The 27598-nt window shown below is 38.6% G+C and overlaps 1 protein-coding gene across 1 annotated transcript in view; it reads left to right on the top strand.

The window, feature by feature from the left end:
• Window positions 1-27598, top strand: part of LOC111603338 (frizzled) — a 110642-nt gene that overhangs the window by 14041 nt on the left and 69003 nt on the right. The window contains exon 2 of the mRNA XM_023320875.2: window positions 24743-24862. Coding sequence (XP_023176643.1) covers window positions 24743-24862 — 120 coding nt within the window. The remainder of the gene's footprint in view (window positions 1-24742; window positions 24863-27598) is intronic.

Genomic DNA, 27598 nt, shown 5'->3' with positions numbered 1-27598 from the left:
ATTTGCGTGACATGGCTATGAAATTCTGTTCGTTCGATTACAGATGTTGACGAAACACAAAAGTCATGCAACGTTTTCTTGATTTATGCATGCCACAGCCATAAAACCTAAAGAATTTTGTTGTCGCTTGTGGGTGTGGGTCAGCTGTTCACATAACATTGAGAAATTTGCTGTAATTTGGCGCATGTTTTTAGCCAAACGCTTCTTATCAGGCAAATTGGAGAAATGCGACGCCAAAAATGTTGCCAGTGGGCCTGAAGGGAACATAGCTATGCATATTGCTCCTGCTGTTGTTGTTGTTGTTGTTGCTGTTGCTGTTGCTGTTGCTTTTGTTGTTGATGAATTTCTGGCGTGTGCGTTGCTTAAATCGTGACCAAATTGTGTTAGACCAACAAAAGCAACAACAGCAGGCATGTCATCCAAAAGGCCAACAAGCACGATAACTTTTTGTATGTGTGTGGGTGGGTGTGTTTGAACTGTGTGTGAAGTAAAGTCAAAAGTTGAAAAGGTTTTTGTAGGTCAAACATTTGTGTTCTGTAATCGAGAGTATTTGATGAATAAAAATATAGATAGACAAGCTTGAGTGATTATATAACTAAATTTAATAGAGTTCACATATGAGACCGACTCGAACAAATATTAGCTGAGCATGTGCTGTGGGCACAGTAGTCACTGGATAGAAAGTTTCTTGAGTTAGGTATGAGAAATTGAATGAGAAAATAAAGATGTGGAATAATACAAATAATATTGCATTTTTGATAGTAACTTAACGTTTCTTTGTAGAATTTTGAACTCAAGTTTTTAAAAAATATTGAAATATATAGAATTCAGTTGATATAAATACTGATGTAAAGAATTGAGTATTCCAAAATAACTGATTAGAAAGAAAATTCAATCAATTTAGAAATGGAGAATTTTACAATCGAAAATTTCATAAGAAATATTTAAAAATTATTACGAACTTCGCTAAAGATTATTCAAAAATATATTTTAAATTACCTAAAGATTTGTCGTAGTTTCGGCATCTACATTCGTTAGCAAATATTCTTTAAAATATATATTTAGTTTCCTGGCAGCTTTTAAGATGCAAGCACTGTTCAAACAATTTGCAGTAGTTCTGACAATCACGGGCCATCAATTAGGCAGAGGAAAAGAAAAAGAGCGAGTGAGAGAGAGAGAGGGGCCAGAAAGACAGAGAGCAAGACTCGAGCACATAAACAAACTGTTAAAACCCATTTTTCATGCAATTAAAACACAGACAAGGCAGAAATTTAATTGAATAACAAGATTCAGCCCAGGGACAGGCACAGGAAGAAGAATAAAAACTGTCGTAAAATTCTGTAGGCAGGGCCAATGTCGATGCTGATGAGGCTGAAGATGACGCTGAGTGTGTGAGGATGCGGATGCGAATGCCAAAACCAAACACACCCATGCAAGATGCGAAAGGTAGTTTTCTGCCAGAGTCCGACACGTGTCTCAAAGTAAAGTTTAATTTAATTAAAATATCTGCAACTGACCAACGCTGTTACGAGGGCCAGAGCACACATACAACATATCTGGACGTCAGATGATCTATCGCACGCATAGCCCGTACAGGTAAACACAATCAGAACCCAAGCGCCTGAGATGGACACGCAACAGACATGCCAACACAGAGGGAGAGAGATAGAGGCAGAGAGAGAGAGAGTGAGTTAAAATGCAGCGGCAGCTTTGGCAGTTGCCTCAGCCCCAAAGCCGGGGCTCACACAACTCAAAAGAATCAAAGTGCGGTGTGATAAAATGCCCACATAGCGAATAACTTTTCTTCTTCTTCTTCTTTCGTTTTTATAGCTCAAATGTGGGCATAACCATTTTATGATTGAGTTGGATTTACCACTTAAGTTGCTTCTAAATTTGAATAAATTTAAGTAACGACTTTATAGATGATACGGAGCAGACTTTGAGCTAGCTGAGACTGAATAAGTAGCTAACATAGAAGTAACAGTGTTTATTTTGGTATATAATTAAAGCTTTGGCTAACTTGAGAGACTGTTAAATAACATATTCTGTAAAGTATATAGTTCGGTAAAAATATTTGATGAACTGCTAGAATTTGACGTATGTTTAGTTCAGGACTTTAGCTATCTTGATAGACTGTTAACTAACAGCTGTTATATGCCAGTGGAGTCTTGCAAATGAAGAATTACAGAAACTTAGTTAAAATTATATATTAAACAATGTCTTATGCTGTTAATATATAATCTTGTACATTTTATAATCTAATAAATCTAATAATAATTTTTAAAAATCTATATACTGACTGTTTAGAAATTACGAGAATTATGAGATATATAGAAACTCCTATAAGAAATAATATTCAAAAACTTTAACATAAAACTGTTAATAGGTAGGTAATTTCAGCTTCGGTGTTTGCATTGAGCTACACTGCAGGTGAGAAAACAATCAAGTGCTGCTGGTGCCGCCGCAAAAAAGAGTTCACTTGGAGCACTGACAGATGTATGAAAAAAAAGAAACAAAGACAGAGCCAATGAGTGAGTGAGTGAGTGAGTGCATATAACATCCGTTTTTGCAAGATATTGCAATGTATATTGTGGGTTTCGCATTGGGTTACTCGCCGTCGAACTAGTTGTTGGCTGTGTAATGAGCTGCTACCCTAACATAACAGATATCGCATGTTGGTCACCTGTCAATGGATCAAGTGAAAATTGTTGTCCTTAAACAGCAACTGGTTGAGGCTGTGGCAACTGCTGTAGCATCCATTATACCATTATAGACGATTATTATAATGTGAAGCCATTAAGAGCAGTCGACGTTTTTGTTTTAGTTTAAGGCGAGTTGAAATTTACAATTAAAGTTGGTGATTGAATTGCCGAGATAGCCTTGCTAAGATTACAAATATGCTTAGATTATATTATATTTATAGAGTGAAAGCCTCGCGTCGGTACGCCGTCTGTCTATCTGATGGCTATCTTTATGGAGGCAATGCAGTTTGCGTTTATCTTTGGCGATAAACATAAATGCGATTTTTAGCCGCAAGAGTGCCGAGTGCAGTGCGTAATTTATGGCCATTTGTGTCTATGGCTTTATCTTGAAAGGAAATTAGCTATGCAAAAGCGCAATAGTCGATAAAAAATGAACGATAAATGGGCCTCCGAGTGCCACAAATGGGCGTCGGCCATTCAAGATCTTGCCTCCATTCAATTTACCATGACTAATATGGTTTAAATGCACTGCATTTTTCCTAAAATATCAATTGCAGGCACACAATCTTTAAAAAACTTGCATTTTGCAAGCGTTGCACAGGAAGCTGATTGCATTTTGTAATGCTTTAAGATAGGATTTTTCGTGGAAATAGAATAAATCATGTTTTTTTTTGTCTTGAGATGAAAAACTTTTTGTTTAGATTACAGCTGCTACAAGCCAGGGAACTTTTTTTCCAAATAGGCAAATTTTAAAATGAATTTTTAAGTTTCTATAAAGAGAGTATAGTATAGAGTATAGAGTCGAATACTCATTATTAGAGCAGTCATGTTTTCATGGATTTGTTAATAAATATTACAAAAACAAATAATCATTTTGTTCTCATTTGAACTAAAATTTAATTGTTCTAATTTGAATAATTGTTTTTCATATGCGAAAAGTTTGTTAAAATGTTTACTTAAATGGAAACAGATGTTTTTTTATTGTTTTATTGGACAACTACTTTCCCTTTGATTGCCTGATAATAGAGCTTACAGATTCATGTAATTGTTAAATATTTACACAATTTTCCCATTCACCGCATAGCTCATTTAAGCCATCTAAATTCATTTTCATTTTATTGCCCAAAAAAGACACAATAAACTTAAATAATATGCAAAAATAATTTGGCAAACAGACGAAAATCGCCGCAGGACGAAAACAAATAACAACAGCAGCAAAATAAAACCTAGTTAGCTGCCAAACGATTCGCCAATACACCTACACACACACACAGCTACACCTGGCTGCACAGTTAAAAAATGTCCTTAGGCCAGACAAAGCTAAATAAATATATGTATATAAAAATAAAAAAGAATTTGAAAACTTTACAAATGGTTTAACAGCAAATAAACTCTACAAAAATGTAAAAAATTGCACAAAAAAAATATTGCTACATAGATATTCGGCCTTAAATGTAAATGCAATGTGCTAAAAAGTTGCTTGCATTACAGTTGTTGCTGCAACATGTTGCCAGCACGTTGGCCTGCGCTCAATTCCAATGCCAATTGCAATGATTAGCCAAGGGAACCGCCTGTTGCGGCCGTCGCTGCTGTTGCCTTTGGCCATTTTCACAGTTTTCGCTATTTGGCAAACGGTTGAAACAGCAAATCCAAGAAAAAGATACGAAAACTAAATTCGTTTCCAACTGCTTTTGCTGTGGCAAACTTTGGCATCAGTCAAGCAAGTTCGTGCAACTAGCTGTGGGTGCCTTTTTCCCTGTTTGGCCTGTTTTCCATACTCGTTCGCGAAGTGTGAAGAGCATATTGGTTTTGGCTGTTGTCCAAATGTTTAACTATATTCTTTAAGCTCAGAAATCCAAAATTTGGTTCATGGTTCAAAGAGCAGGCTTCTAAGGTCGTACGGCTTTGATACCACTCAATTGTTGCTGATCATCACTCTTCCGCAAGGAATCAGAATCACAAGTTTGCAGCTCAGATAATCAAGTTTGGCATTTCAGTAATATCACTATTAATTTAGCTAATTTTTCGTCTTGCCAGCTAAACGAGTATTATGCAGTCAGTTGCAGCCCGTTGCAGCGTTCTCGCTACATTTTTTTTGTTTTTACATTTTTCTTTCCGCTCCTTTTTTCTTTGCTGCTTCTCGGCAATTTTGTTGGCATAGAAATGCGCGTCTATTGACAGTGGCCATAATTTGTTTGTCTAGCTGTTGCTGTTGCAGTTGCAGTAACGTTTGTTGCCCCATGCAGCATGGAGTGTGGCAATTGCCCCCACAGAGCTGCTTCTCTGCTGATGGCTTAAATATTAGTTTTTTGCGTACTTCTTGTCTTTCTTGCTGTGGCATGTTTTGGCCACAAAACTGTTGACAGTTATAAATGATGGGGCTGTGGCAGCACTTAGCCGATATATAATAACAGCAACAACAAGCAACGTTTTAGGTTCAACGGCAGTAGCTCAAAGTGTCAAACGTTCGGGAAATTAAGCTCCCCAGCCACAGATACCGGAGATTCGTTGGCTAGCAATTAGAGAGCTGTCAGCTAAAGCTGAACAGAACTGTTAGACGAAAGGCATATAATTTATTTTTAAAGATTTACAGCTAATAAGCAGCTTTTATTTTTAAGATAATAAATATATACTAGGGTTTATTTTGTAATTAGATTGCTTAAAGAAGGTGCACATAGAAGCTAATTTATAGATTATTTATTTTACGAAACTGTTGAATTTCATGAAAGTTTGATAAACATAAGAGAGATAGCCTATAAATATAGTTAGTTATAGAATATTATAGATATTTAAAATATATTTCTTTTTTTATTCAACTCTGAACACATTAAGAATGGGAATTCCGTCTGGCCGTCTGTCGGTCCGTGCTTATCATGCGCTGCACACGTTTATTTTTTACATATAATACTTAACTCCACATTAGTCAAATCTTTTTGTATATAGTTTCATATTAGCATATAGTTTCTTTACTTCATCAATCTCACCTTCTTTACAAGATGCTTGGGTGTTCTCTACCTCAACCACTTTATTACTGTCGCTTAGCTTTAGCCCAATTCAAAAGCTATTTGCGGACAGTTTCTAGTTAATACATTTTGAAATGTTTTGGCTTAGTTGTTGTCCCTGATATTACACTTGGTTCAGTTACCACACACCCACACACACACATATATATCACACAGTCACATGTACACACTCAGATCAAGTTTCGCAATCCGCAAGCTCGACCACAATGTGTGGCATGATGCGAGCATGATATGATATAAAGGGTTTCCGCTATGCGCTATCGCCCTCCTCCTCCACCTTCACCTCCCCCTACTCTCTCTGCCGACAATGCTCCCGCTTATAGTGGTGTTTGTGCTGGTTGTTGCCACTGCGACAAGGGCAACCGCTCATAATCAACTCGTCCCTTGCCACAGAAGGCGCGGCTGCATCTTCATAATGAAACGTGTCAATTTACATGAGAATGAAATGGAAATGATGTTTGCTCTTAGCTTAGCTCTCAGCTCTCAGTGGAGCATATCAGTCGCTCCGCCTCGCCAGATCTACATGCTCCATGCCCACATATTAAGACGCGGCTTAAGTGTTTTTATGGCAATGCCCTGACTTTTTTATAGCCGCTGCATCCTGTCCTTAGAGCTTTCAATTTTTTTTTTGGCTGCAGTTGTAGCTGGTTTATTATTTACAGCAAATAATCAAAATGCTTTGCATATCATAAAAAGGATTTTTATGTTGTGCATCATTAAGCATAATAATCTGGCACTAAGATAAAAATTTAATCTACATATAGAGTACATATAAGGAGAGTAAGTAAAAAAAACAGCAACAACAAAAGCAACTGGGCGCCTTTTTATGTGCACCCTTGGCTACTAATTTTTAAGCTGATTAAAAGCCATCAAAATGCAATAAAAAATTTCTGAGTGCCAAACAAATCCCTTTCATTGTCTCTCTTTCTCTACGCTTCTCTTCCTGTCTTTTTCGCTCTGTCTCTCAGAGCTGAACGTGATGAAACGCCTTAGCAGCAAATCCTTTTTATGCACTCTAAAGTCTGATGCTTGCTGCGAAGGTGGAGCCCGACAGCCATAAAAACTATACAGAGCACAGACTCATTTGAGTATGATACGATCTTAAAGGCATGGGAGAGCTATGAGAATTGTCGCATAGTTTTTTTGTTATGCCTATAAAGCGCATACTTTAAGAGATATATGAGTGTTGTAAATAAATTATTATAAAATAAATGTGAAGCACCTGGATGTCAGTTGCCTTGATATTTAATAAACAATTGATTCAAAACTTAAAAAATAATATAAGAAACAGAAAGAATAAATTAATAGTGATATTTGCTAAATAGCATATTTTAATAATATATAATAATATTTATATAGGTAAATGTTTTCTCTTTTGCAAAAGTTAATATATAAATAAGCCTCAACTGCAATAAACTCATTCTCAACTATATGAAGTTTGAGCTTTGCTGATTTAAAATAGGCACTGCAGCTGCACAAGGAATATACTGTATTTGCTCTGTTTAGTTCACTTTCACTATAGCATTTTCTCTCTATTTTTCTCGTTTTCTATCTCGCTTCATTTTCATTCACAGTGGCACATAATTAAAAACGTGCTTAGCCTTACAATGTCAAAAAATGTGAAGCTTTGGTGTCCATTTCTTTCAGTTGTCCACTGTGCGATGATTTTGAACAGAGACAGAGAGAGAGAGATTTTTATATATAGAGAAAAGCTAGAACATTATTCTTTGGCATTCAATTCATTTTATTTATTTTAGATTACTTTTGTTATGTCTTTATTATTGACTTAGTTTTCCAGCTCTGCATGTTTGGTTTGAATATGAACTGAATGTATTCAGATATTTATTTTGTTTTTCATGCTTTTCAAGTGATTTTGCTACTGTTTCGAGCGAATTGCCTGCGTGTGCATATGCATGTGTGTGTGTGTGCGTGTGTGCTCTAATGAGATGGGACTCGTTTTTAGCTGTGTCCAGAGCCAACCCCTGGCTGCTGTTACTGCTGCTGCGCGGCTTTTATTTTTTTAATTACGAAAATTGGATTTTTATGTACGACGGCGACCGGAGACCGAGACGAAGACACTTGACATGCATGTGGAGCTGGCAGGCTTTGGCCCCCATTCACACTCGATGCCCGCTCACCTCCGCTCGCTCAGCCAGCGTGTCCAGGGCGAGAGTGAGAGAGTGGACATAGACTGGACTGGACTGGACTGGCTTCTGTGCCGGGCCTGGTTTATTTTTACATTTGATTTTTATCTCTCTCCATGTTTTGGGGTCGTTTCTTAATTGAGTTAACAACTGCAGGTAAAAGTGGCAACTGGAACCCTTCTGCCCCTCCTCCACTTCTGTTCATTCCTTCCGTTTTACTATTGCTAATGAAATTAGGTTAAAGTGGCAGTAAATGGCCAACAAAACAGCTGCCGTTTTTATTTTTTTTTTCATTTCTGGGCAGCAGTCCAAAGTGGCCTTCGTCACGCCCCCTACGTAATCCCCAACCCACAGCCAATTGAGCGATTTTATGCAGCTACTTTCCAAATGCATTAACAGCAAAAATTATATGTTCCAGCGGCAGCAGAGGCATTTGAGCAATTTGGGAGGAGTATGTGTGGCAGCGCCTGGGTGAAAGCTGCTGGCGGAGACTGTAAAACGATGCTCGATGCACAAAATGTGGAGCTCAAGTGCCATAATGAGCTGTGCAAAATGAATTGGGCAAACAAGGATAGAGTGTGAGATATAAGGAAAATGGTCGAAGATGGAATTTAGAGTGAGATAAGCGGCTCAAGGATAGACAATTTAGGCTGCTTAGACTTAATAGAGTTATGGGTATTTGAAGATGGTGCATAACATGATAAGAAACGAATTCGGTCATTTATTAGTTTTAATAATGGAGATGTAGTCTCAGAATCGTTAGAGAACTGAACTTCCCAACTAGAAATATTTAGAAGTGACTGAGTTAGGTGAAGTTTCCCATTCCTATTACTTTGCTTTAATTGCACTTACGAAATACTTATTATGGTTTCTTCTTCTTTTACTTTCAGGTACGTTACGCATATGACTGAAGTAATAATCATCTATCAAGCGTAAGTCCAGTAAAGTTCAGTCCTAAGCTCTGGGCTTTCTCTCTCTCTCTCTTGGCAGCTGTCAAAGATGTCGGATTGAGAGCAAAGCGTTGGACAAACTTTTGCAGCTTTTGACGCCAAAAGCCAATTGGCAAAGTTTTTAGGCCCCATTGCGAGCGCATACGTAGTGCTCTTGCGTAATCCCAGTTGTGGCAAGTCAGGAGCAAAGGGTCAAAAACTGTTACCATAAATACGCAAATAATTCGCTGCTGAATGTCGCACTTTTCGTTTCGTTTTGTTGCTTCTTAATATAAACTTTTGGTTACCTGTGCGGCAGGTAAATAGTACCCTTGCCTGAACCCCTCTCATCCTCTATCTGTCAAAGCGTCGACAATTTCAAGTGGCATTAACTCGGCACCGAAAGTTTTCCATTATCTGCAACGCGCCAGTCGCACAAATTTTGCAATTACCGAACTGAATTTTCCGAGCACTGGTGACCTGTCAAAGTTGCCAACTTTCCCGCTTGCGCTCATCTAAACCCTTAAATATGGCTAGACAGGCTGGGGGTTACCAATGGCTGTGGGTCTCCCAAAACTTTTCGCCTGCATCACAGAATTTGATGCCGCGTTGGGCGCCCTTCTTCTTGGCCTATACAGCAAATTGCGCTCGAACAAATTTCGAACAAACATTTTGTTAAATCTTTTTCTTTGTTTTATTTTTTTTTTTGCTGTACCCCATTCCGCCTTTTTGTTTGAAAGCACAATTGTGGGCATGGCATTGTTGCAGGTGCAGCGGTAGTCAGTTTGCAATTTTCCAGAATTTTCTTCCATTTTTTGTTTTGTTTTGTCAAATACGCAAACAGAAATTTTTTTCTATTCCTCAGATTTGGTTGACGGCTTAATTTGCTTTTCATGGGAACTGTTCGAGCATATGTGAATGTCTAACTAGTAAATACCCTGTAATAAATGTGATATAAACAGCTTTAAGTATAAGACTATATAATAAAGTCGAAGATATTTTTAAATAGGCAAAAACAAATTTAAGATAGATTGCTTTAGAAGGCTTAACATGACGTCCTCTTTAAACTTTTCCTTACCCTACTATATTTACAGGGTATTTTGAACAAATTGTTTGTTATTTTGGATATTCCAGGCTTTTGTATTTGTATTTGTATTTGAGATTTTCTATGCTACGCAATCGGAACTCCATGCTTCCAAACAGTGGCTCCCATTTCTCGTTGTTTATTGTTTTTTTTTTTCAGCAATTTTTTCGTTTCTGTTGTTGTCGTACATTTGGTAGGCACTGTTTACGCTCAAGTGAAGCGACATTTGGGTTTTTGGCTGCTCTGCCTATAAATTTGAACTGCGGTCATGGGAGAGTGCCAAAAATTCGGTTAGTTTCGCGTCAGTGTCTGTGCTGGGCACTGTTGTCTCTTTTTTTTTTGTTGAGCGTGTATTCATTTTTGCATGGCTATCTGGCAACCTCAATGGCCCGAACGAAGCGTGTTGACAAATGGCTTAAAGTTGATAGGTTGAATCGCATAGAGAAGATGGCCTAGGCGGCGTTGGCAGAGCATATGTGGGATGGAATGGCCTTTAATAAGCGTTAAATCGGATTTTTTTCTTTCTTGAGGAATTAAAGTTGGCGTGGCCAATATGATTTATTTATATAAAATGTTTTGCCATGGGAAGAATATTTGATGTTGTAGAGGCGAAGAAATTGCGAAGACCTAGCGACGTGTACTGGAGTATTGAATGATTAGACATACAACTAGACTCGTTTGTTCAAGTAGATGAGGGGTTTAGCCGAGCTGAGTTAATTTAGGTTGCTTATTTTTATAGACGGGTCTATCTTCTATAGTCTTGAGTCTTCCTCTGTGCGAAGTCTTATGGCAACTATTTCTAATATGTTTTATATATATATATATTAAATATATGAAACTCTATGTATATATAGAAATCGATTGACTATATCAATTATTTATTCATACCGTCTAATGAACATTATCTCATTTCTAAAGAGTTTCACTTAAGCTATTGCACCTCTCATTGGCCATAAATGCCTGCTGATTAATAGAAATTTTGCTCATGCTAAATGGCCATAGCATATTGAGTTAAGTAATTAATTACCTATGTCCTAATGCCTACCCATATCAACTATGAATATATGTTGATTTATAGGCTTTATCCTAATTCTAAACAGTTTTCTATAGCCCATACAGATTTCCCTTTGAGTTTCAATCACTCAACGTAATGGGCTTTACACAAAAGCTGCTGTTAAATGCGCTGTTTTTTTTTTTGTACAATGAATTGAATGACGAATGCTGATTCATTGGGCAGCTGGCACGACGTTGACCTCTGCTGAACCGACATACCCTGACCAGAAGAACCTCATCGAAAGCCGAATAACCAAACGAACCCAAACCACTTCCTGGCTCAATGGCCTGGCTTGACTGTGGTCCTTTATTTGAGAGATAGTTTTCAGCATTGACAGCGGCATTTTCCACCAATTGAATATCAGTTGAGGCTGCAGACAAAGCATTTGAATGCGTATTAAAAGGTTTTTCTCGTCTCGTCGCGTCTCGCATTTTCCACGCTCAAAATTAATGAGACCGACAGGCTTTTGACGCAATTTGATTCCCCGCTGCTTTGGCATTGCTTTTTATAAATATATATATATATATATATGTCTTTATATATATATATGTATATATCAAAATCATTTATCAACGCGAACAAAAGAAACGCCGAACCAAAAGCCCCATCGAGTTGCGAATTCAATGAGCGGCGTTTGTAGAGCTCCACCAGCGCGACCTCAGCGCGCACTTCGTTTATCGACAGATACGGGATAAAAAAAATGAAGGAAAATAAATGAAAATAAATGCGGCAAATATTGTAAATGCATATAGCGCAGTTTTTTAGCTCGCCAGTTGTCAGTTATCCAGCTTTTTTCCAGCTCACTTTCTGAGTTGTTTATGTTAAAAAAATTTGTCCACTGACGAGAATTCTGTTGCCGTCGCTGAAGCGATTTCAATGGCCAGCAAATTAATATACGAGTGCCATAGATTTATATTTAGCAAGCCCCACTATATTATATGTTGAGCATCGAGGATTGCGGCTGGCATTTTGAACTATTGATTTAAGCCAGGATCGTGTTCTGGACATGTGTGGGTATATTAAGCTGTAAATTGGTATCGATGCTATTGGACTTAATATGTGCTGCTTATAATTATGAGTGGAATTCAAAGAGAGATGGGCGTGAGAGAGAGAGAGAGAGAGAGAGAGAGGGTGAGATGGAGATGGTTGGCAGAGAGCGTTTGTTGAGCTGTGTCTATAGAGAGGTTTTATGGAAGGAATTAGTGAGGGTGGCTTATAGACAGATTATATTTAAATGTATATTTGTAAGAGATTTTTTAGAAGCAACGTATAAAGCTAAAAGAAAAAAACTAAGACAGGTTGGAAAGTAGTTAATGCTGATGAATATTATAGAAAAATCTTGAGCTCGATGCAATATGAGGGTGAAAGAAGCATGTGAAGATAACAATCAACAGATAAAAATATCTTAAAGTTAAGAAATTTAATTTTGGAAATTTTGATTAAGCTAATAATATATATATTATATATTATAGGCCCAACCTAACAGATTCTGCTAGCTATTTCAATCTCTCGGTAGAAATGTATAAGTATACTTTATAGAAATATACGGCACAGCTAATTACGCTTTAAGTGGAATAAGAAGTAGTTGATATAGTAATCTACTATAGCTACTAATTATGCTGTATAAAAAGACCATTGTACAACACGCCTATTAGTCTCTGACAAACATTGGTTAGACATAGATCTGTAAGAATACAATCTTGACTCTTCTTTACTCGTGAAACTCTAACCGAGTGCTAATTGCAAGCATAGCAGACATACGCTTTAGCTAGCCAGTTCTAATTACACAAAGATATGCCTCTAAAGAGCATTTCAAAGTTCCAAGCTGCTCCGTGTTAGAATTGTGTTTACGCATGCAAAGCAAGGACTTGAACATACAGAGCCCATAACTGAATATCAGATGCAGTTAGGCCCGCATCACAATTGCCTAACCCCGCTGAAATTTGCACTAAATTACATGGCTCAAGCCAAGCGAAGAGCACAGCACGAAACGAGGCTTTGGCCAGCGGGAGACGAAGTTGGAGACAGAGGCAGATGCAGAGCCAGAGGCAGAGCGAATGCGCTGTCATCGTTAGGCGAAACGGCATTGTGGATCAGCGGCTGGATACTTGGAACTAGGAACTTGGTTTGAAATAAATACGAAATCATTTGTATATTTCAGAGTTTTGTAGTTTGTGTAGTTTGGAAATGCTAAAACATTTATCGCTGTCGCCGCGTGGAGCAAAGGTGCTGAGGGAATGGGTAAGATGGAATGGATTGCGGATGCGGACATGGCAAATGGCTTGGCAGTAGATGAGCCGATGAGCCAGCTACACTACCCTATGGCTAGGGCAGACCAGAGACCCCAAACGAGTACCAAAGCGAACTCGGCAGTCATTTTTGTTTAGACTGCAAACTGTGAGATAAATCGTGGTTGTATCTGTATCTGCGATGCATCTGCGACCGGACTCCGCCGAGTGGAGCTCGACTCGACTCTGTTGATTACAAAGCGCTCGCCACTGTAGCGAACAAAAAATGGAAATGAAAATGCAGTTGGGCTCTCGCGATACCAACACCAACTCCCCAATGTCCGCTGCCCTTCCCTGTCTCTCGCGCCTCTAAACGTCAGCGCTTAAAGTGTTAAAATAAAAGCAACGAAAGCAGAAAATAATAAAAAATAAAAAAAATCAAGCTTTAGATCTGTAGACCAGCATTTGCTCTGTGTGAAAAATTATGGCAGCCGACTGTGAAAAATTGTTGCAAACAGTTTTCAGTAAATGTTTTTTTTTTTCTGAATGTTTCCCTATCAAGAGCGCTGGCTTTTAGTTAATGGCCAGCCTCTCAGGCTGCGAATGCCCAAAGGAGAAGCCGAAGCTCTTCCTCTCTCCCTCTAACCCGCTCTTGCTATCTCGCTCTCACACTTTCTGACTTGTATTCATGACGCGAGCGCGCTTTTCAATTGATTCAATGCTATCGATGTCAGCCAATGATGTGGCAAGTGTTGCGCATCTGCGGCATGCGGCATACGAAATGCAGCTGCAAGTTCAAGTGTCATTTCCCAGGCCAAATGAAAATCATCTGAAGACCTTGGAAATGAGAAATACAATTTGCCGCCTTTACGTGACTGTTAAACTAAAAGAATTTTGATCGCAAAACAATTTTAAGATGAACTTAGCACGCGGACAAGAGTTGCATTAAAATTGAAACTCAAAATTGAATTTAACAAATTTTTCTCTCTCTCTATATTTTATGGGGCCAACGCTTATTTTTAGAAATATTCAAGATGTGCAGATGAGCGCTTACTATTGAACAACGAAAGTGAGCAGAAGATGCCAAAGATTTTAATTTGATGAGAGAAGGTATCTGTTAGATGGACTCATAGTTAATGTGGCGATGGAAAATAATAAATAAAAAAAATTAATTTTAAAATGCAATTTAGACACTTGCAGGATTTCAAATATAGATCAATAGTTTTTAAAGTAGCGTCTTACATAGGAGGTTATTGCTAATAGAAGGAACCAACAACCAGTCAACAAAAAGCAACTTCAGCTATTAAATAGGTTGTCAAATAAAGCAGTGTTTCCAAATCAAGGTTGTGAATATCTAAAAAATAACTTGCTTTATGTTGTCATTAAAATTAATTTTAAATTAAAAAATTAAATTAAAATCAGTTTTAAAATTTAGTACCAAAAAATTTTATATTTATATCAAAAAATATATATAAATATAGAGTTTATTAAACATTTTAGTAATAAATTTTAAAACAGTTTTTAATTTAATTTTAATTACAATATAAAGCATGTTTTTTTTTAGATGTTCACAACCTAGAGTTGACAACACTGCTTTATTTGACAATCTATTTAACAGCTGATAGTTGCTTTTTGTTGACTTTGGTTTAACATTTCATTTAAATAGACTTACACCAGAGCAATGCTGGCAGATTGTTGAAATTTGTTAACATAACAATAGTTTTGTTCGTCAAACTTGTCGTACACTTGAAATCCATTTTTGGTTGAATGGGTACGTAAATAAGTGGAATTGTTGCATTTAGAGTGTGCGAGTTGCATGTACAGCAAATCGTTGTGTGGTGCGCTTAATGGGTTGACGGAGTTATAGGTTCACATCTCTTCAAAAACGATGTTGGTTGTCATTGTGAAAATTGGTGTACCAGATTGTGCTTAGCTGAATTCATATTTATAAATTTCTTGTTCTTATTACGATTTAAGCTTGTTCTACTTTAGAAATAAAATGTTTCCATCAGATACTCAATGCTTGGCCTGTCTAACTTACAAGTCTAACAAAGATCTATGATCATTCTACTGATATCTACCAACTGTTGTACTGAGTATTTTCCTAGCGGAAAGCTAATTTCATTTTGTTTATTCTTACAATTGTCAAATTGAATCTTTAGACACGAACAACTGCCTTTAAGCTGACATTCCAATCTCACAAATCTATCTTTACATATCCAGCTTCATCTATACAAGCTTCTAAATAAAAGAAGTCTTTAAAGTGTCTGCTTCCAACTTGAGCTATTCACAATGGACTTGCCACATGTCAATGCACTTGGCAAATACCCTACCAGGCACTCAGTCGTGGCAGCTTCACATTCATTCAGCCAAAACACGATTGGTCGATCATCTTTCATTTCCTAACAATTTGTGTAGCTGTCATATCGATTATATGGCATTGCTTTAAGTAATTTGATGCGTTATTATTCAAATGATATATAATTTTGAGCATTATATCAATGCTGCATTCAGATTGGGCCAGAGCTATGAAGCGCATCACTTTTACCTGGCAGGGCCAAGACTTTGGCATCCTCGTCAGCCACTGCTTAGCCACCTGCCCATAACTTGATTGTTGTTCTTGTAATTATTATTGGTAGCCTTTGCAGTTGAGAACCGGCTTCTAACTGTATGGCTTGCTTGCCAACCAGGCAGCAGCAGCAGCATCATCATCATCGATGCATCTGTGTGCCGCACACTTTGTGCCGTTAGTCCTCAGGTCTCGCGGCATATCTGCATCTGCTGCAGCTGAAGCAGCAGCCTCCATCAGCATCTCCTTCGCAGTAACAGGCTTTGAGCTCCATGCAAATTGTTGTAATATTTTTCTTCTTCAGCAATGTATCGAGAGGGGAGGACTTCACTGAAAAGTGGACCGTTTGCTTGTTAGGCGATACTACAGCGCGACAATACGAAATTACCGTTGCATCCAAGCACTCTTTGACAAAGTCTAATGAGTGGCGCGTGACGTATGCCTAATGACGGAAATTATTTGAATCTGAAGCTCAAGCTTAAACTGTTTGATACGGCATTACAGACAAGAAAGCAAAAAATAAAAGAAGAGCTAAACCTGCTTAGTCCAGCTCTATAAGCGATTTAAGCAAGCCGCATGGGTAGTTGGGCAGCTGTGGGAGGTACTGAGCAATTGGATAATGAAGAGCTTAAGAAGGTTTTTAAATTAAATATGGTTGGATTTTTTATGCAGGGAAGTATAATATTACAATTCAATCATATTATAAATTTAGTTAGAAACAACCCGCCAAACTAGGCTAAGAAAAAGCCATCAGCTTAGTCCTACATCATCCTACACCAAAGCCAACTCTGCGTGCCTTTAATAAACTTAATTCCATTCAAAATCCCACTATAATACTTAGTTCTATAAACTGAGAAAAAGACTTCCTAAGCCGTCTAATAGGCTACAGCATTAATTTCCATTGTTGCTTGAAGTTCTTTGGCAAGTCTTTAAGAGCTATATTTTCTAGACACGGTCTAAGTATAATCATTTTCATGCTCCGGCAAACACAACTGCAACACATTGACACGCCCACTCGGCGGCTAAAGCTTCAGCGTCAGCGTCAGCGTCAGCTTTGGCATATAAATTTCAAGACCCACCGCAAATTTGTGGCCACCGAACACGTTGCTGTCTATTAAATTTCATAAATTTATTAAATTATGCGGCGCAGACGACGCGGCGTGGCGCGCTGGGTAAACGTAGCCAAAGCGAAGACAAAGCGCAAGGCAAAGGAAAATTGTTGTTGGAAAAGTTGACGTTAAATGTCCAAAGCAGAGCACAAGAGCATTCGAATAGAATCAAGAATATAGGAAAATATGTCACTGAAAAGAAAATATGAAACTTTACTCGACTAACAGTTACTCTGTAGTTGAGAGTCTGATATGCTTTACTAAGAGATGATTGGAGTATGTAATACAACTGGGCCCTATATAAAAGTTACACACATATTCCTCACTTCTCTTTATTTCTTATATGATCTGAATAAGATCACACTATTTTTCCTTTGCTTAAAATTACTATGCCCTCTCTGACGCACTCCATTACAGGGCATATTCAAAATAAAGCTAAAAAGAAAATTCAAAGAAATTGCCACCAACTGCGAATGCGTTGACGAGCTGCGCTACATGTGGTCATAAAATAAAAAAAAATAGAAAAGAAAAACAGTTTAGAAACAGCATAATGACAAGGCTGCAGCGGCTGTCTATGTGTGTGTGGGGGAGTCTTGTTGGGTTGAGTGTGTGTGAGTCTTAACTTCTCAGCCCCCTCCCGGCTAAAAGTTTGTTCGTTTGTGCTTGCTGCTCATTAGTTGTTGTCATACTGTAGAAAATGCCGCATGACAGGCCAACTAAAAATTAATATGTCAAATTATGCACAAGATGCTGCCAAGCGAAGCGTGTCCAGAGCTCGACCCCAGCTCAGCTAACACGACCTAAAACTTTATACCCGCCTCGGCCCGCCTACAGGCAATGCAATTAGAAAAGTAGACAGAGAGCTGCCAAAATGTCAAATCGAAAATTGCTGCGCTTGCAGCCTGCCAACGTCGCCATCGCAGTCGCCGGCGCTGTCAGCGTCAATGTCAGCGCGGCAGCAAAAAACGTGCCAGGAGCTAAAAATTTGAACATTTAAGCTGAAATCAATTCAATGTCTGGCAGCAACTTGTGCAACATTGCGTCTGCAACATGTTGCCTGTGTGCATGTTGCCAGCCGTTTACAGTTACAGTTGGTTGTACTCTGCTCTGTGTAGAGAGTTGTTCTATAAGATTAGAGAGTGTGTAATAAGTCAGCTTTATATGAATTATTGTTAATATTAAAGAGATGCAGATATATATATATATATAGATATAGAAATAGAGGAGATATAGAAAGATAGATCGATGAATATAAAAATCTATAAATTTAATTAATTTCTCTATATCTGCTTCCATGTCCTGCAAGAGTATTTAAACGTTGCCTTCCCGCCGTAAACAATTTCGTTTCCTTCTTCTTTTTTTTGGTTAGACGCAACAAATTGTTTAATTTGTTTTGGGTTAATGTTCAAGTAGAAGCCTGTTTCTGGATGATTGGTTTGTGTTGTATTATGTGGGTTATCATGTTGCTGTTGCTGCTGCTGCCGCTGCCGCTGCTGCTGCTGTGGTGGTGGCTGTTGCTATGCGTCAGCTGCGTGACTGTGACCGCTAGCAACTGGATTGTGTCCATGTGGTATGAGTGTCAACGTCACGTTGTCCATCTCACTCTCTGTCTGCCTCTGTCTCTTTCCGTCTTTCTGTATGCGGTATGCAACACGACTGCGTCCCTCTCACCCGCTGCGTACGTGCGTCGCATATAAAGCGATCCGATAAATATTTGCCGGAGTCTTTAGGGCAAGCGTCGTACATGGCATTTGTATATATCGTATATATTATATATAGTGCGTATGGAATGTGAGTATAGCTCTTTAAGTCGCTTTTAAGTTGGTTTTAAGTTGTTAGCATTTAGCTGGCATTAACTGAGATTTCTGCTCGAAGGCGCTTCGAGTGGCAGTCAGTGGGGACTTCAAGTTGAGCAAAGTTTGCATAGGGATCTGCAGAAGTAGCATGGAGAGGATTAAGGCTAGCTGTGTCTAATTATAATAAATAAATTATTATGAAGCACTTCAAGTGCACATTAAAGCTTATCTCCACGCTTTAATTCAGATATGAATAAGAAATTAATTAATATTTATATATGTGAAATCACCTAATACGCATGTACGTGCATGTTTTTAGCCCTCTTTTTTTCTGGCTTATATCATTAGCCACGAAGGGTCGTTCTAATTCATATTCAAAACCCTTTTTCGCTCTTAATTTCAATAGCTAATTACTTTGCCCGGCAAAACCAGCCAGGAAAACAAATGCGCAGAAGATGAAATACATTTCAGCTTGTGCTGATATATGAATAAATTCTGGGCGCCCTTTTACAACACCTTGCGTTCATTTTTTTTTTTGCCGCTCTCTTACGAGCCGACAACATTCACACAGCCTAAAGGCTGGGCCCTGGCCCCTACTCTCCATCAACCTTAATTTGCGTGCTGTGTCACCTTTGGCAACATAAATTTTAAAACGTCGCTCATTATAAATTTCCATTCAAATTACACGATATGTGGTAGACAGAGAGGGATTGAGCGGGAGAGCGAGAGGCTGAGAGGATCCGCTATAAATTCCATCATTCCCCTACCTCTGTCATTTACATGTGCCCAAAAAACGGACTCGCCTACCCTGCAGAAGCCGCTCGAACCGCTTTTATATCTTCCCATTCTCTGCGCATTCCATATGCAATTTTTTTGTTGTTTTCGCTCCTCATCGCTGTGGGCATAATTTGTACGTTGCCTTAACAATTTGGCCATGAAAGGGTTAAGCAACAACAAATTGGATGGAGCTGCCAACTTCAGAGAGAGAGGGCGAGGAGGCCGAGCGGTAAGAGGAGACAAAAAGAAAATCAGTTGGCTGGTGCTGCAAAATAAAAGGGGTGTAGCCCCGCCTACTGCCTGGTTTTTATGCCGCAAACATATGGACGGGTCGACATTTTATAGCCGGCGGTGCTATGCCGTGGATTCAGGATCAGCCTCGTTGAGGGACCGCAAAAAGCAAATGTTTTTTGATATGCCATCGAAATGGTTGAACCCATCGTCAGGCAAAGGTGGCGGCAGAGACTGAGGCAGCGGCAGCGGCACGAGCACAGTTTCAGTTCGGAGTGTCCTTAATAAAGTGTCGACATGTGTAATTTGTGCGGCCCTCGAACTTTGTCTTTGAGCTTTTTGGGGCCCTGTGGTTTTTCGCATTTCGTTTTTCATTTTTTGAACCATTGGCTGGCGACCCATCCGATAATATTAATAAATTATGAGCGCAATTTTTGATTTCGTTGCCGTTTTAGTTGGTGTTTTGGTCAACCACGCTTAACACTTTGTCGCCTTTGCCTGAACCCGGGCTCAAACAGGTCCTGCTCGCTCCCTCTCTCCTTCTCTCTTCCTCTGTCTGTGGCTACATCCTGCATAAAATTGCTTATTAAGACTTGTTGGACACGTCGTCGTCGTCGTCTTGACTTTTGTGCTCGTTCCGGTCGCATTATTGAATATCAATTTTTTCTTTTGTTATTTCGAAATTTTATTCAATGCTCGAATGCATGTTTTGTTGTCAGCACAGGCTGTTTCCTGTTGTCCTTGCCAGTTGTTTCAAGTGCGACGCCGTGGCGTCCTTCCCAAAGGACCTGCCAGACATCAGTAGCAGCACATACACAAACAAACACACAGAGATAGAGAGCAGACTAGACGACAGGCCCATCCTGTGCTGCACACATCCTGCGCCCCGAAAATCCACCCTCAGGACAATCGAATTGCACATTGGAAACATCCGCTCAATGCTTTAGATCTTTTGCCTTGCAGCTTCTACAGTTCCACCGTCTGTTCGCCCGTCTATTTTGACTTTAACAACGTCAGCAACACCCCCAAAAATACACACACACACCCGCACACACACACACAGAGTCACAGCTATCATTAACGCTGTCGAGGGTTGTCTATGGCTTTGGCTTTTGGCCCGGGTGGTTGATGATGAATCTGTGGCTAAATGCCTTCAGCTAGAGTCGCTACGGCCAAAGTTTTTGTTCCACACTGGTCTATATATATAGAAAGTTTCATATAAACTTCTTCAAATTTTGTTTAGCTTTTCATAGAATGACAACTTTATGACCACAGCGTCTGCCAAACACAAAAAAATAGCAAATATTTTATCTTAATTGCTTTGAAAAACGTGCGTGTGTCTATTAAAGCAGTCTGAGCTGAAGCCATTAACACTTTTTATTCGCACAACTGTCACACGTTGCTTAAAGGTAATGATATAATACTTTCGACGAGGTATGAGAGATATATAAGAAAAGGGGTTGAAAACGTTTAAGAGAATTTAAGAAAATATAAGAAATTAAAGTTTCTAAGAATTAATATATTGTAAGAAATTGTTTCAGCAGCTTATATAACTTAGAACAACTTTATCCAAATAGCTTAGCTTAAGTATTAGCTATGTTTTATATTCATTTTTTAAACAGCTTAGACCACAAATATTGTAACAATTTATTCATTTTCCGCATTTTCTTGAGTGTCTAAATTTTCTATTTATTTTGAAAATATTATTTATAAGCATTTCTGTTACAATTTTCTAAAAATTTATTGAATAAGTTTTGCACTTAATAATTTTTATGACTTGACAACGGATTTCGTTTCACTGTGCCTTCGCATTTGCCTTGTGCTTCATGCCCTATGCCTGACTCTTGACTTTAGTCATAATAATTTGCAGGTTGCCCATCATCAACACGCCCCCCAATATTCCAACCATCGTTGAGCATACCTGAGCTCTGCTACCTCTGTGCCTGCCCCGGCCTCGTCTCTGTATAAAATTTATTTATAATAAATTAAAAACTCCTTAAATGCTGCTCATACTTGCAGCCTGCTGCCATTTTTTTATTACATTTGTAGCCGGCAGTCAAAACAAAAGAGAGAGAAAAACCAGAACAAGATGGAAGATGTTGTTTGTTGCAAAGTAAGGGCGTGGCCGGGGCGCAAGGGCAGGGGCGTGGCAGCTGGCAACGGACTTCAGTTTAGTCGCGTTTTAGTCGTTGTTGCTGTTGGTGTTCGTCCACGCGGCCGGCATGAAAACTTATGTCGGCGGCCTTTGGGCGCAATTATTTATACATGCCTCATAAAAATCGAAAACAATGGGCCGGACTAGAGCCGCCAGAGGAGACGCAGGCGGTGGCCGGCGAGCGGGGTGAGCCAGAGCAGAGATGCGGGCAGTGACTTGTATCCAGACTGAGACCGAGCAGGCCTAACAATGCAATGTGCAAGTCCCAAGGCTTTTGTTGTGGTCAGTGTGCTAGTTGTTGTTATTGTAACTCCTTTGGGCCACGTTGTCTTTTGGGTTTTTGTTCTAACTGTTGCCGCACGATGTTGCATGCCGCAAGCTCGAGTGCTTTAATTGGCCATAGAAGAGGCGTCTGTTTGTCTTGCCGAGTTCATTTAAAGTACGCCACAAACAAACTGAAATTTTACTACAACTACTGCAGCCCTGAACTCTCTGTGCCCAGCCCTGCCCATGCAATTCATCAGCTCTGCCAGCTCTCTGCGGGCAATGAATGCAATTTAATGATATTACGCTAGAGATTATTTTTGTCCGTCCAAGCTCGAGGGGAGCTTCAACCTTGAACTACACGCAGACACAGTGAACACACTGTAAAACAACCCCGCCAATTGCATTGTGAAGAGCGGCAACAGCGCCTGCCATGGCACAAGAGATTTGAATTTTAGATAGAGCCACACACGCACACACACGCACAGAGAGAAAGGCAAACAAACATTGCAAAAATTGTTCTTGACTGGCAACTGCGAATACGAAATGTATCTGCATCTGATGCAAATCTCTCGACACATCTGCAAATGTTTGCCTCACGCATTTCTCTCTCTCTCTCTGTCTCTCTATCTCTGTGCAACTCTGAGACTCAACTCGAGTCGAGCTCATTTCACATGCAGCCAAAGCCCCCACAGAGGCCGGCTGGCTGGCTGTCCGCCTGCCTCTTCGTCTGTTGATGGTCTAAAGCCAGAGCCAGCAAGGAAAACAAAACTAAGCAGTTTGTGGGCAGGAGGCGCTGCAGCCATAGCCGCAGTCAACCTCTGTCAAAGAGCAACCCCGAAAAATTTTATGTGTTTGGCCAGGGCATTATTTGAAGTTCCCATTAAAAATTTAAAAGGCGCTTCCCGCTGATCCTGCAACTGGATTGGATGTTGTTGGTCCTCTGCTCTTCACTTGGGGCAATCATCGTTAGGTTAGCGGCGCAAATTGCGTTTTTTTTTCTTACTGAGTCGAAACGGAGGGTTAGAGCGGAGTGTGGGCTGGGCGAACCTGTCGACGTCGTCGCGTTAAACGCGTTTTATCTGGCGCGAGCTCAGGTCCCAAATAAGAGAAGCGCAGAAAATAAACAACAACATCAGCAGCCGGCAACAAATTTCATATAATGATGTTAATGATAAGCAACCAGGGAAGACTGGGATATACTTACGCATATTTGTGGCGCATGCAACAACTCAGGCCCGAAGAGGAAGACAACTTCTGAATCTTGCAAAAAAAAAAACATTGCTAACAGCGGAAGCGCCTCCAAATTGCCAGCCAAAGTAACTGGCATAAAAATTATACACTCAGACGGAATGTGAATCTGAAATTAACTAAAATCTGATTTGAAACGGAACAAGATTTCAATAAAGTTTAAAAGTTTCAGAAGTGAAAAACTTGCCAGAGCTGTTGAGTCTATATGTTTATTAGCATATTTTTATTAGAATATATTATAAAGATTGTATATTGAACAAGCAAACAATTTAATACCTTTAACTTCTACTTGATTACTTATTCATAATCGTTAAATTTTCTTTTTTTCTTAATTTGAATTTTGATAAATTTAAATTTAATTGCTATATTTTAATATAAATATACATTAATATGTAACAAGTAATTAATATGAATGTACAGAATATGTTTATTGAAAAAACCATGGAGGACTTATTTTAAGCTGATTGATTCCAAGATACCCTGTGCTTAAATTATAGAAAGACGACTGTGAAAGAGTTAGCTATAAGAAATATAAAGATATATATACACAGAGAGAGAGAGAGAGAGAGAGAGAGAGAGAGAAAAGAATCCATGGAGAAAAAAAATCCATGAATGAATGAAATTTAAAAATAAATGAAAATAATGAGCGACAAAATTATAATGAGAGCAAATGTAGCAGGAAGACCACAGAAAGGGGAAGAGAGAGTAAGAATGTTGCAGAAATCAGATGAAGAGAGAGATAGGGACAAAAAGTTAGATATAGAAGAGCGAGACAAGACTGTTAGTGGGTCAGACAGAGAGAGCAAGAAAGAAGGGAGAAACACTGACTAAGAGAGAGATTTAAACAGAAAAATGGAAAAAGGAAGACAAACTTTACGAAATTTAGTTTATGTGTAATTTAGTTAAAAATTTGTGTAAATTTGCCAGAGTTTAGATAACGTTGTAGTAGACATATAGAAAGAATGTTTATATAAATAAAATAGTTAAAAAGTATGCAAGAAGGATTTTCTTGTCGAACTACAAAAATGTTCTGAAATTTGTGCTACCCTCTCTTAGCCAACAATTTAATTTTTATTAAAAATTTCAATTTGCTTTTTACGACAATTGCCGCCCGCTGCCAGGCAGCTTAAAATTATTAATTAATGATGAAGTGTTGCGCCGTGGCGTACAGACAAGCCATAACATAGCTCAGTCTCTCTCTTTCTCTCTCTCTTCGGATCTGTCTCTCTCTCTCTCTCTCTCTGTGTCACTCACTTCTATTACGTGCACAGATTGTTATTGTTGTCAGAAGAGCATTCGTTAAATGCAAAGTCTAATTAATTACGCACCGCAGAAAATTAATTTCCGTTGTGCCGCTTCACTTAGTCAATTCGCATTACTCATTACGTATTTTGCATTCCCATTTGAATGGGGCTTCTCCTTACAGGATCTACATGATTGCGGAGCCCCATGTCATGCGATGTTTTTTCCGGAACGCGAGCGAACCGTGCTGCGCTACTGGGTTGGCTCCTGGGCAGCAATCTGTGTGGCCAGTTGTCTCTTTACGGTAAGTGAACGAACGACAGTTCTTTTTATTTTCAACTTAATATTAATGCGCGCTCGTCCCTGCCACAATGTCAGGCACTCAATTTTCAATTTGACGGCGATAAATCATCAGAGACAGAACTGCAGTACTCCCCACACCTCCCACTACCTAAGCTTATCCTTGCTGCTGCTGTTTGCGCAGGTTTCTCAACTGAGTGCTGCTATATTTTCTTTTGGCTTAAGAACATGCCTTGAGGGGCCCGAACGAAGCTTTGCATATATATATATATATATCCTTAACCATCAGATGCCAGCCCCTCCTCTGTCTGTGCTCCTGCAGCCGGTTCTATTATGTTACTGCGGAGACGACGCTGGCACTTTGGCCAATCCCACGCATTGACATATTACCTGTCAGAGCATATTTTTCAATAAGCTTGGCAAAACATATGGTTAAACAGAGCTGGGGAAGACTCTCTGCCTTCGCCTTTCATATAGCTGCATAACTTCTGTTTCATATCAACTCGAATATGCTTGCTCTAACTGCTTCGTTGTTTATTTGCTTTTGGCTGCAGGTGGGCGTGTAGCGTGCCTCTTGGCTTGTTTTCACGTCGCTTGCATAAAAGATGATTGTGTGTTGGCATTGAAAATAACAGAGAGTGAGAGACTGAGGGAGGGAGGCAGGGAGTCTGTGAACAAAGGCAAATAAATATTATGACTGAAAAAGGCTTCCGGTTATAGCTGAAGTCTTGCATAGCTGAAAAGCCACAAATGGCAACGAGCTTATACTAAATTTCAATTAAATTAAAAAGTTAAGCAGAAAAGCTAAGCATTAAGATAGTTATGCTGACTTGTGCATCATTTTTAACATTTTTTTTATATTAACAACTTTTTTTAACCAATCAGTAAACACCGCAGGCAAGCGAAATTGAATATTGTTTCAATATAAATCATTTTTTAATATTCGCAGAACCATAAATAGACTTTATTTACATATTAGCCAACCCTTTTCAAGCAATTTACGCTTTGCTCATATGCAAATTATTGCCTTATTTCAGGCATATCCATATATTACATGCATATATATATATATATATATGTTTACCCTTGTCTCTCGTGGAAATTTCAATCTTAACTTTGTTACCTTTTTGACTGCAGCCCATCGCTCTTTATATAATATCATATAGACCAACATATCCATCAAGTATCATGCGCCATAAAAAATAAGCTCAATTTGAATAAAAAATCTATTTGGCTGAGCGAAATGCCATAATTTGGCCAGAGTAAGCAAAAACAATGAAATAAGTCTGAAAGAGAGGGGCTTAAAGGGGGAGTGTCGTGGAGAGCTAGCGAACACATCTATCAAATATTTTAGTCAACAGCACAAATTTGTACGATCTGCGGTGGGGTGGGCGGATGTTTGGGAGTTAACTTACAGCTAAAACTGTTGTTGGCTTGCAGAATGTCATAAAGTTGAGCTACATCCATCACACACACATACATACTGTGGTGTGTGTGTGGGGGCGAGAACATTGTCACTTTCAGTGCGACAAATTTTGCATAGCTGCTGTTGCTGCTGCTGCTGCTGCTTGTTTCCTCTCGCATTTTCCCACTTTTCTTTTGCTTTTTGTAATAAATTTCGCCTTGCATGTCATTTGTCGCCCATTGTCAGTGGCATTTCTCTCTGTTTTTTGTGGGCGTGGCCACGCATATCACACTGCGCAATATGTATGTAGAAAAATGATTATTTTGTTGCCTATTTCCACTTAGTTGCCAAACTGCTCCACTTCCTTTGCCAGCTCCCAGCTCTACATTCATTTTTTTTATGAGAATGATTATGTTTTCCAAGCGCTCATTTTGCATATTGCATTTGGGGTAGCAGCTTTCACTTTCAGCTTTGTATATTTTCCATTTTCATTTCCATTTTCATTTTTCCTGCTCAACATAGCTGATGATGGAAATGATTGTTTTGCTCATTTTCTGTGCAAAACATGATGATATTTTGGCTTAACATTCGATTGTCTGGCAAATGAAGTTGTGTGTGTCGCTTAACGAGAGCTAATGTTGCCTTAGAGAAAAAACAAAAATGTTGTTCATTTGACAGTTCATTGACTAGTTGGTATATAAAATTCTTAATGATAATATGATAATGGATAAAATCCCTACTTCTTGTATTGTTTAGGAACAAAAAGCATCTGAAATCGAATTTATTTTATTTATTTTTCAGACCAGATCTAGATGAAAAACATTTTGTGAATTTTTTTATATTTCATATTCAAATTTCTAAATAATTTAGTAATAGTATTTTCTAGCCCAAAAAATTGCATTTAAATTTAATAGCCTGCATTATGAATTAATGCTTCAGTATAACCTTGCTCTTTTGTTAAAAGAACATTAAAACTACAAACTAATTACAGATTTAATTATCTTAGTATCATCTGTCCGTTTAGTATTCAGAAAAATAGCTTTTCATAATGAAATTATTTTAAGAAGATTTTGCTAATAAAATGCATATTTATTTATATATATATGCATATATATATATTTCCTTTTATTAAAATATTATTCTAACTTGAGGTATACAAAACTTTAGCTGAGTGCATAAACAAAAGTTAAGACTATGTCAAGACAGTAAGAGTATATCAATTTACTATTTACTCTCTACTGGAAAAGTAAAAAATAAAATGAAAAGTTTTTCATTCTTTTTAGTCTAATTGAAAACTTGTCGGTTGGAATGACAAAGTTGCAGATGCCAGTGCCT

The sequence above is a fragment of the Drosophila hydei genome, unplaced genomic scaffold (genome assembly GCF_003285905.1).
Source record: "Drosophila hydei strain 15085-1641.00,03,60 unplaced genomic scaffold, DhydRS2 tig00000001-arrow-pilon, whole genome shotgun sequence".
Taxonomy (NCBI): Eukaryota; Metazoa; Arthropoda; class Insecta; order Diptera; family Drosophilidae; genus Drosophila; species Drosophila hydei.
This window is presented reverse-complemented; position numbering and strand designations above follow the sequence as displayed.